Source organism: Scyliorhinus canicula, chromosome 10 (genome assembly GCF_902713615.1).
Source record: "Scyliorhinus canicula chromosome 10, sScyCan1.1, whole genome shotgun sequence".
Taxonomy (NCBI): Eukaryota; Metazoa; Chordata; class Chondrichthyes; order Carcharhiniformes; family Scyliorhinidae; genus Scyliorhinus; species Scyliorhinus canicula.
Window position 1 is genome coordinate 49,198,882 of NC_052155.1, and position 11,819 is coordinate 49,210,700.

Below are 11,819 nucleotides of genomic sequence, written 5' to 3' on the forward strand. Positions count from 1 at the left end.
ACGCTTTTGGCCACTTACTCTAACATATCCCCAGAGTCCAATTTTGCTGTGTAATGTCCCTTCCTTGGGTTGTTTTGTTACACGAGAGGTATTACTTAAATACAAATTGTCATTTTTGTTTATTCCCCCCTCCCTAGTTGCCCTCAGGGTATTAAGAGCCAATCATGTAATGTGAGCTGTAGTTGCAAAGAAAGTGCAGCATCACATCTCATGGAATTGATGGGTGTGCATTAGTTTGCTCTGGCCATGGACATGATGCAAAGACTGATTGAACCTTCCCCGATGCACCCCAACCCTGACGGACCCTAACCCTGACGGACCCTAACCCTGACGGACCCTACCTCTGATGGACCCTAACCATGACAGACCCTAACCCTGACGGACCCTACCTCTGACGGACCCTACCTCTGACGGACCCTACCTCTGACGGACCCTAACTGTGACGGACCCTAACCCTGACGGACCCTACCTCTGACGGACCCTACCTCTGACGGACCCTAACCCTGAAGGACCCTAACCCTGAAGGACCCTAACCCTGACAGACCCTAACCCTGACGGACCCTAACCCTGACGGACCCTAACCCTGACGGACCCTAACCTTAAGGACCCTACCCCTGAAGGACCCTAACCTTAAGGACCCTGATGTGGAGATGCCGGCGTTGGACTGGGGTGAGCACAGTAAGAAGTCTTACAACACCAGGTTAAAGTCCAACAGGTTTGTTTCAAACACGAGCTTTCGGAGCGCAGCTCCTTCTTCAAGTAACTGAAGAACCCTAACCGTGACAGACCCTAACCCTGACAGACCCTACCACTGACGGACTCTACCACTGACGGACCCTACCACTGACGGACCCTACCTCTGACGGACCCTACCTCTGACGGACCCTACCTCTGACGGACCCTACCTCTGACGGACCCTACCTCTGACGGACCCTACCTCTGACGGACCCAACCTCTGACGGACCCTACCTCTGACGGACCCTACCTCTGACGGACCCTACCTCTGATGGACCCTACCTCTGACGGACCTTACCTCTGACGGACCCAAACTCTAACGGACCCTAACTCTGACGGACCCTTATGGTTATCAAAGGTAGATGGGAATGTAGATCTTGAAATACAAACAAATCAGCCATAATCTTACCAAAGGGCAGAGCATGCTGAAAGGGTCAAATCGGTCTACTTCTGCTCCAAGTTTGTATGTTCTATGTATCGACATGAGTGAACCAGGTGGTTAGCCTGATGCCTGCCCTCAAAACATCCGATTAATTAGTTCAATTTCCCAACTTGCCTTGGTTTGACTTTTGGCTTTGGCTACTAGCCGATACAGATTGTTATCTTTGGATGAGGTGACCTGTGTGTGAATACTTTTGGTAGAAGGAGGGAAAACACTTGGAGAATCATTTTTCTCCCTCAAACTTTTCCTTCCCTTCACTGGGGTCAACGTCGCAACTTGAAATGTAGCATTAAGGCCATCGTTTTCTAGGTAATGGGAATCAGATGTGTTTTGATTAGTTTGTGTGGGATGACCGCAATGACCTGATTGAACTGTTCCATTTCCTTCTCAGGCCATTTTGGATCACATGCACCTGAAGTGCAAGTGCCATGGACTATCGGGGAGTTGTGAGGTGAAGACATGCTGGTGGTCACAGCCTGACTTCCGTGTGATTGGAGATTACTTAAAAGACAAGTATGACAGTTCCTCGGAGATGATTGTGGAGAAACATCGAGAGTCTAGAGGTTGGGTGGAGACCCTTACCCCCAAGTACACCTTATTCAAAGCACCGACAGAGAGAGATTTGGTCTACTATGATCCTTCACCAAATTTCTGCAACCCGAACCCTGCAACCGGCTCATTTGGCACACGACACCGAAAGTGCAACATCACATCGCATGGAATTGATGGGTGTGAGCTGCTTTGCTGTGGACGTGGACATGATACAAGGACTGAAAAACGGAGGGAAAAGTGTCATTGCATCTTCCATTGGTGTTGTCATGTGAGCTGCCAAGAATGCACACGAATCTACAGTGTTCACACCTGCAAATAGGGAGGAAGAGACTTTCTGGGAAATTGGTGATGGTCCTGAGCTGAAATATCTTGCCACATGTAGAAGATCAAGATCTTAAGTCAAGGCTCATCTTTGCGCCGGTGAATTAACCTTACCCTGGAGACAATGCCTTTTTAATACTCGTACAGAAAAAACAGCGTTGACCAAACCTTCACACAGTTTGACCTTCAGACCCGATTGCCTAGGATAGAAACAGGATCGTAATCCTTGTAACATTGGAAAACCTTCAAGAGATGGGCATCTAACACAAATAAGCTGTGTCTGAAAGAACAAGGTGGATCTTAAGTTCTGCCATTTAACATTTAAGTCAAAGCAATAACTTTGCTTGAGATCTGAAAGGGAATTTGAGAAGAGGGAGATAGGCTTTTCAATGAACATTCTGAAGATGAAAAGATAGATCAGAATGACGAGGCCCAATGGGTAGATGCAGTAGTGTAATCATTGTGAAACTATTAAAGTTGTTTTGAATAAATTCTAACATAATAGGCTATTTAGGAATTTCTGTTGCTACCAGCATCTATTTACTCATGTTTCCTGATGCAGTTGTTCAAGAGCATCATCAAACTGAATGAAACGTTTACTCCTGTTGCCCATTGTGTGAAATATTTATTCAGTTGCTTGGTTATCGGGTGGTCCTCATTTATGAAGTCTGGCAAGTTTACAGTGAGAACATCCATGAAGATCTGCTACTGGAGTTGTGATGTCCAACCACTTGGTAATGCAGGGGCTTTTCATTTAAAATTTGTGAATCGAAGCCTCACCCATTTCTGTGACATACTAACCACCCATTGTCCTTAGCAGCAGGTTTTCCAGGCCTTGGAAAGTGTGAAAATTTACCGTGGCAAAAAAAAAGTCTAAAATGGAGAACAAGGTGGGGTTTAGCTGCTCGACTCACTTTCTAACGCAACCGAGCTGATCAAAGCAGCTTGTCGATATGATTAACCATCAGACCAATTTATATTTTTTATCGTTAGATGGAAAGTTAAATATTTCACATGTAAAATCATTACAAGGAATGGTGGACACCAGCAAGTCTTTTCCACTTATATTCTGTGGCCTGAATTTTACCACAAGCTTTGCGACACTGATGTCAGGTTAAAAAGCAAACTCCAGGCCCGCAATTGCTGACAGCAGGATTGCTTCAGCAATTTTACTACAGGCCTGCAGGCAATTAATGAGGGGAGACAGGCTCCTAATGCTGTTGGCCCAGTCAGAGAGCCAGGAATCCTGAAGCTTCAGTAACATCATTGGAAGAGGTGGTCACAGGTTAGGAATGCGGCAGACTTCAGGAGTTGGGCCAGGTAAGTAAAAAAAGAGGGGTCGAGAATCAGAGGAGGAAACCCTTCCGGGGAAACCATTGGGACCAAGGGGACAGCCTTCTCTGACCAGGGCCCCTTGTTTATGTCATCAAGCCTGTGGCCGCTTGGGCTACCTCAGGGAGGAAACCTCCGTTTACCTGGTGGACTCACCAAGCAGCATGGCTCAACTTTCCATTGGAAAAATGCTCTCAACCCTGTAAAATAACCCATCAGAGGGCCTTTAATTATGCTAATTGGCCTTTGAGGTAGTAGCCTCTCCGCATCTGACCCACTACTGGCAAAATGCCCTGGTGGCAGGGCCATGTTGGCTTCCTATGATTTTCCCAGTGCCCGCCTGCCAAGGGGCAGTAAAATCCTTGCCCATGAACCTAATATTGTTAGATTTATTTGCCATGGATTCCTGATATCATAAGCCTAGATCTGACTGTTCGGTGCACATAGATGACTGACCTCTCCCCATTTTACATACCCACAGCATTGATCCTGCAGGAGACTATGGACCATATTCTTTCCCTTTCATGAGATTTATTCAAAAAAAAATTTCATGGGATGCAGGCATCACTGGATAAGCCAGCATTTTTAATTGCAGAGATAAAGCTATAACCAAAGGTTTAGGGATAAAAATGAACCTTATTTTGGGTGTTTTTGAAGAAACCTTGCTGAGTTGCTGTAGTGTGCATCCTATAAACAGTACAAATTGCAGGCGGGGTGCCTCTGTGCTGGAGGAAGTAGATGTGTAAGGTAGTGGATAGGCTGCTACTGAAGCAGATTGTTTTATCCAGGATGGTGTTGAGCTCGAGTGTTGTTCTTCCACCATCTTGGTAGTCGCATGACAAAGTTCTTGGCTGATCATTACCAATAAATACTGCTGGTACCTTCACTGGCTGGCTGCCCATCCGACTGGGAGCCCAACATTTGGCAAGGGGGGAGCAGCCTAATAATTAAAGCTCCGCAGCATGTGGGGGGAGCCTCAAATTGTGGCTTAACCTCATCTGTCTGACCACCCCAATCCTGCGGATCAGGTCGCTTAAAAACTCTTTCCAATATTTCAGTCGGCAAGTGATCATCCGATGGAATAGACTCCCAAGGGAACTGCAATGTTAATGTTTATTCATTTAGATGCAAAGCAGATGCATTTCTTTCAGAAATTAATGTTTTGCGATAATACTAAACAATTTGAGACATATCATGCTCAGTGTAGCATATTCAAAGGAACAACTGTCTTTGAACTATTACCTGAATGCGTCCTACTGCCGAGGGTTTCCAGGTAGCATTTTGCGGCCTGTTGTGAGTTGATGGCTCGAAATGGTATAAATTACATTATTGCTGTATCATGCAACAGTTCTTATGGTTCTGTTTTCTTTTTCTGGTTGGAGATTCCACGCCCTAAAATCCTCTGTGTAAATAAACTAAAACACCAAACACCTCATTCTTTTGTTGACGAATGCATATGAATCACAAAAGGCTAGCATGAATCACGGGTGCAGCAAGTTCTTAGAAAGCGAATACAACCTTGTTGATCATTGCGGAGGGAATTCATTACAAAAATAGGGAGACGAGGAGAATTATTTTTTCTCTGAGGGTCATTACTCTCTTCCTCATAAGACAGTGGAAGTGGAATCTTTGAATATTTTTAAAGCAGAGCTCGATAGATTCTTGATTAACAAGGGGGTGAAAGGTTATCGTGGGTAGGCAGGAATATGGAACTGAGGTTTCAATCAGATCAGTTATGATCTTATTGAATGGCGGAGCAGGTTCGAGAGACTGAATGGCTTACTCCTGCTCTTATTACAGATGTTTATTCGTATATTTATCCCATCTGTTGTTACCAACTCAGTGCCTGGTTGAATATTTTCTCTCAATTTACCGCATTAAAAAGCTTTGCATAGTTTTGAACCATTGCCCTCTTTGTTCTGCGAAAGGAATCTCCAGCTTTGCTAAAGTCTTCTTAGTTTGACAAGTGGGACATTCTTTAGAATTAACCAGCTAAATGTTTGGTTCAAACCATGGTCTAAAGTGTTGAATGCCAGAGGTGAGGTGAGAGTGGCTGCTCTTGACATCAAGGCAACATTTGACCGAGTATGGCATCAAGGAGCCCAGCTAAACTGGAGTCAATGAGAATCAGGGGGAAAACTCTCCCCTGGTTGGAGCCATATTTGACACAAAGGAAGATGGTTGTGGTGGTTGGTGGTCAATCATCTCCAGGACATCACTGCAGGAGTTCCTAGGCTCAACCATCTTCGGCTGCTTCATCATAAGGTGAAAATTGTGGATGTTTGCGGATGACTGCACAATGTTCAGCAGCATTTGTGACTCCTCAGATAATGAAGCACTCCATGCCCAAATGCAGCAAGACTTAGATAATATCCAGGCTTGGGCTGACAAGTGGCAAGTTACACTCATGCCACACAAGTGCCAGGCAATGACCATCTCCTACAAGAGAGGATCTAACCATTGACATTCAATGGCATTACCATCGCTGAATCCCCCACAATCAACATCCTGGGGATTGCCATTGATCAGAAACTGAACTGGACTAGCCATATTTATACTGTGGCTACTAGGGCAGGTCAAAGGCTAGGAATCGTACGGCACGTAACCTAGTTCCTGATCCCCTAAAGCCTGTCCACCATCCACAAGGCACAAGTTAGGAGTGTAATGACATACTCTCCACTTGCCTGGATGAGTGCAGCCCCAACAACACTCAAGAAGTTCAACACCATCCAGGACAAAACAGCCTGCCTGATTGCTTTCCTCTTTCACAAACATTCAAATCCTCCACAACCGATGAACTGTGGCAGCCGTGTGTACCATCTAAAAGATGGGCTGCAGTAACTCGCCAAGGTTCCTTAGACTGCACTTTCCAAACCCATGATCACTATCATCTAGAAGGACAAGAGCAGAAGGTACCAGGGAGCCCCACCACCTGGAGCTTCCCCTCCATGTCACTCACCACCCTGACCTGCAAATATATTGCCGCTCCTTCACTGTCGTTGGGGCAACATCCTGGAACTCCCTCCCTATCAGCATAGTGGGTGTACCTTCAGCTCAAGGACATTTAACATTACAGCACGGTACGGGCCCTTCGGCCTTCAATGTTGCGCCGACCCGTGAAACCATCTGAAGCCTATCTGACCTACACTATTCCATTTTCATCCATATGTCTATCCAGTGACCACTTAAATGCCCTTAAATTTGGCGAGTCTGCTACTGTTGCAGGCAGGGCGTTCCACTCCCCTACTACTCTCTGAGTAAAGAAACTGCCTCTGACATCTGTCCTATATCTACCACCCCTCAATTTAAAGCTGTGTCCCCTCGTGTTGGTCATCACCAACCGAGGAAAAAGACTCTCACTGTCCACCCTATCTAACCCTCTGACTATCTTATATGTCTCTATTAAGTCACCTCTCATAGAACATAGAACAGGACTGCAACAGTTCAAGAAGGCAACTCACCACCACCTTCTGCAGGGCAACTAGTGATGGGCATTAAATGCTGGCTTAACCAGCGAAGTTCGCATCCCGTAAGTGAATTTTTTAAAAATTACACAATAGAATCAATTGCCTTACCCTCCCTATTTCTGTACTGTCCTTGGGTCTTACAATCTTCCAAGAACTGTATTCCTCCATAACCGACCTCCTAGTCCAACTTCCTTCAACCTACTAGGACCCAGAAACTAAACTTCCCTGATTAAGCTTCTCCACATCTCTGCTCCCCTTTCCTCCTTCAAAATCCTCCTTCACACCTAAACCTTTGATCAAGCTTTTAGTTACCCTTTCAAATGTCTTCTTTGGTTCAGTGTCTATTTTGCTCTGAAAACAATGTTTTCCTACGATATAAATGCAACTTACTGTTGAATGACTAATTGGGTGAGATAATGGAGTGCACCTATGTTACTATAGCTCAATAAGACAGCGTCTTCTGCAATGCATACGGGGAAAATGGGAATCTTTTGAAGCCCCTGCCATTCAGACTTTTAATTCCCAATTTTTGGATAATGTACTTCTGAATTTTGCATTTAAAAATCAATTTTTTAATTTATTTCAGAAAAAAATGTATATATTAGTAATTATGAATATATATTTTGTTGGGACAATTTGTTTTTGCTTTGTCTGTAGACCTCAGACAACTGTTAATACTTTTTCACTGACGACTTCGGAATATGTTCTCCGTGATGGGCAGTGTTACAGTGCTACATGTTAACACAATTTCTAAATAAAGACATTTATTTCTCAACCAACAGGGGCTGGTTTATTCTTGTTCAATTCTTGAGCTTTAATCTGCGGATGTGTGTGTGAGAGTTGGATTTTCGATGAGTCGGAATGGTTCGGGAGCCCTTTTAAAAATGGAGCTGGGTACCAACTCCAGGATTCCCGACCTTATTCTTAAGGTTGCCTTCTTTAGATTCGTGCTGTGTGAGGTTGCAAGGCCGCACCTTGCGCTCCTGACCTGGCTGGCTCTATTGCGGTGATAGACATGGAATCATCGAATTTACAGTGCAGAAGTAGGCCATTCGGCCCTTCGAGCCTGCACCGGTCCGTGCAAAGAGCACCCTACCCAAGCCCACACCTCCACCCCATTCCTGTAACCTCGTAACTCCACCCACCTTTTGGACACTTAAGGGCAATTTATCATGGCCAATCCACCTGACCTGCACATCTTTGGACTGTGGGAGGGAACCGGAGCACCTGTATGAAACCCATGCAGACACGGGGAGAACGCGCAGACCCCACACAAACAGTGACCCAACCTGGAATCGAACCTGGCACCCTGGAGCCGTGAAACAACTATCCTAGTCCTGCGCAATTTTCATGGAGTCAGGCTAGCTTCTCAAAGAGTTGTGGTTCGTGACACCTCAAGAGGTTGTGAACAAGAGGGAAGAGGGAATCTTTGAAAGACAAGTTCAAAAAGTCCTCCTCATACCACCCATGCCAAGCTATGAGACCTCCCTGACCTTTCCATACTATATATGACATAGATGCAAGTTTACTTAGACTATATATAATACCAGGAAAAGAGTGGGTTGTCTTATGAGAAAAGGTTAGAGTGGTTAGGTTTGTATCCAGTAGAGCTTTGAAGAGTAAGAGGCAAATTGATCAAAACATTTAAGATCCTGAGGGGTATTGACAGACTGGATGTGGAGAGGATGTTTTCTCTTGTCAAATAATCTAGAACTAGTGGTCAGTTTTTAAAATAAGACATCACTCATTCAAGATGGAGACTTGAAGAAAGCTTTGCTCTCAGAGGGTCATGAGTCTCTAGTACTCTCTTCCTCAAAAGGCATTGTAAGAAGTCTTACAACACCAGGTTAAAGTCTAACATGTGTGTTTCAAACACTAGCTTTCGGAGCACTGCTCCTTCCTCAGGTGAATGAAGAGGTCACCTGGTGTTGTAAGACTTCTCACTGTGCTCACCCCAGTCCAATGCCGGCATCTCCACATCAAAAGGCATTTGAAGCAGAATCTTTGAATATTTTTAAAGCAGAGCTCAATAGGTTCTTGATTAACAAGGGGGTGAAAGATTATCAGGGGTAGGCAGAATGTGGGGTTGAAGTTACAATCAAATCATCCATGATCTTATTGCATGGCGGTGCGGGCTTAAGGGGCTAAGTAGGCTATTCCTGCTCCCACTTTGTATGTTCATATGTTCCTATGAACTGTATAATGACAATAGGATTTTTCTAAAGCTTTAAAACAAAATTAATTGATAACCTCCCACTTTATTTAGCAAACCTTTTTTCCTAAAGGCCAAAAAATGTCAATCATCCAGATACTTTGAAGTGCCAATAGGAGAAACTGCAAGCACTTGTACTCTATTTATCTTGTGTAAATAAACATAGCAAAATTGACAGCATAGATCAGAACTAGAGCTGTCAATCAAGCAATGTTTCCCTAGGAACTCAGGTATTTCAATAGGCTGATGGATTTCTAGGCTCTCAGCTTGACACTTTTATTGGGCTGTAGTAGAAAGGAAGTAAAAGTGAAAAAATATCAATGAACAATGCCTTTTAAACAGCTGCCTCTACCCTTGGCAGTCCCTGTGGATACCTCTGAATTTTTTCCCAGGCTGGCTAGCTCGACTGCAGCCTTGCATGTTTCACTATGTATTAGCATAAGTGCTGGTGTACAGTGAGATTAAAAATTACTTTGAATCCAACCTTTTCCTCTGAGTCAGAAGGTTGTAGGCCCCACTTGAAACCACTTGAAAGACTCAAGCACATAATCAAAGCTGGCACTTCATGCTAAAGGTGTCTAGCACTGTTAGATGTATCGTCTTTTGCACGCGATTAAACTGAAGCCACATCTACTTTCTCAAGTAAATTATCCCGTTAATTCAAAAAATGATCAATGTCCCTCACAATCTTTGTCCCAGAGTCAAAACCTAAGCAGATGATTTGGTTTGTTGGTGTTTCTGGGGGTTTTCTGTGTGAAAATTAGTTGACGCGATTCTTACATTTCAACAGTGACTATGCTTCAAAATAATTTGATTGGCTTTGAGGTGCTCTGGGTCATGCTGATGTTGGGGAGGCAGCATGTGGCGCAGTGGTTAGCAATGGGACAGCGGCATTGAGGACCCGGGTTTGAATCCCGACCCTGGGTCACTCTCCGTGTGGAGTTTGCACATTCTCCCCATGTCTGTGTGGTTTCACCCCCACAACCTAAAGATGTGCAGGTTAGGTGGATTCGCCACACTAAATTGTCCCTTAATTGGGGGAAAAAAATAATTGGGTACTCTAAATTATTATTTTTTTTAAATGCTAATGTTGGAGAATGGGTGTTAGAAAAGCACAGTTAAATAGGGAAAGTTATTGACGGGAATGGGAAATTAGTTGCGGACTCGGCAGGGGTGAGTAAGTCATTCAGGGTCAGTCAGTAAGTCATCCTACAGCAGGTTGCACAGGTCGGAGCCCCCTGCGGGACCGGAGGGGATGAGGCACTCCCTGGAGGGGCTGACTTTCCCAAAGGTGGACGGGGAACTGGTAGAAGGACTGGGGGCCCTGATCGGGTTGGGAGAGATAGTGGAGGGCTTGAAGGCCATGCAGTTGGGTAAGGCCAAGGGACCAGACAGGTACCCAGTAGAGTTCTATAAAAAGTTCTCTGGGATATTGGGACCAGTGATGATGAAGGTGTTTAGTGAGGCAAGGGAAAGAGGGGTTCTGCCCCTGATGATATCACAGGCCACGATTTAGCTTATCCTGAAACGGGACAAGAACCCGGAGCTATGTGGGTCTTACAGGCCGATTTCCCTGTTGAACGTAGACGCCAAACTGTTGGCCAAAATTTTGCCCGCCAGGATTGAGGATTGTGTACCGAACGTCTTTGTGGAGGATCAGATGAGGGTTCGTTAAGGGCAGGCAGCTGGTAGCCAATGTAAGAAGGCTGTTAAACGTGATTATGATGCCCCCGGAAAGTAGGGAGGTGGAGGTAGTGGTCGCGATGGATGCTGAAAAGCATTTGACCGGGTTGAGTGGGATTATTTATGGGAGGTTCTGGGGCGGTTCGGATTTGGGATGGGATGGGCTTTATTGACTGGGTCAGGTTGCTGTATCAGGCTCCTGTGGCAAGTGTACGGATGAACAGGACAACTTCAGACTACTTTAGACTGCACCGGGGGACGAGACAGGGATGCCTCTCTCCCCACTGCTGTTTGCGCTGGCTATAGAGCCGCTGGCAATTGCTCTGAGGGCCTCGAGGGGCTGGAAGGGGCTGGTCCAGGGGAGGGGGGGGGGGGGGGTGAAGCACGGAGAGCACAGAGTCTCGCTGTATGCGGATGACCTGCTCCTGTATGTTTCAATTGAGGGGATGGAAGAAATTATGGGAATCCTGTGGGAATTTGGCCGGTTCTCGGTGTATAAGCTACATAAATTAAACTTGGCCCGTTTGGTGGATCAGATGAAAGATGATTTCCGGAGATGGGATGCGCTCCCGTTGTCTCTCGCTGGTAGAGTCCAAACAGTGAAAATGACGGTTCTCCGGAGATTCCTGTTTGTTAGTCAATGTCCCCCCATCTTCATTCCGTGGTCATTTTTAAAGCGGGTCAATAAAGTTATAGCGGGCTTTGTTTGGGGGGCAAGTCCCTGCGATTGAGGAGGGCGATGCTGGAGCGGCGTCAGGGAGAGGGAGGGCTGGCGCTGCCGAACTTTAGCAATCATTACTGGGCGGCTAACATAGCCATGCTTAGGAAGTGGCTGCTGGGGGGCGGGGGGGGGGGGGGGGGGGGGGGGGGGGGAGGCATGGATGCATATGGAGGCGGCTTCTTGCAAGGGCACAAGTTTGGGGGCGTTGGTAACTGCGCCTCTGCCGTTCCCACCGGCGTGGTACTCCACCAGCCCCGTGGTGGTGGTGGCGGCCTTGAGAGCCTGGGGGCAATGGAGGAGTTTTGTGGGAGCAGTGGGAGCATCGGTCTGGTCCCCAATCTGCGATAATCACCA

General features: G+C 46.0%; 1 protein-coding gene across 2 annotated transcripts in view; it reads left to right on the top strand.

The window, feature by feature from the left end:
• wnt3a (wingless-type MMTV integration site family, member 3A) overlaps window positions 1–5,440 on the top strand; it is a 91,237-nt gene extending 85,797 nt beyond the window's left edge. For both annotated transcript variants that reach the window (XM_038808871.1, XM_038808870.1), the window contains exon 4: window positions 1,569–5,440. In XM_038808871.1, the coding sequence (XP_038664799.1) occupies window positions 1,569–2,048 (480 nt within the window). In that variant the 3' untranslated portion in view covers window positions 2,049–5,440. The remainder of the gene's footprint in view (window positions 1–1,568) is intronic.
• Window positions 5,441–11,819: the final 6,379 nt, after the last annotated feature.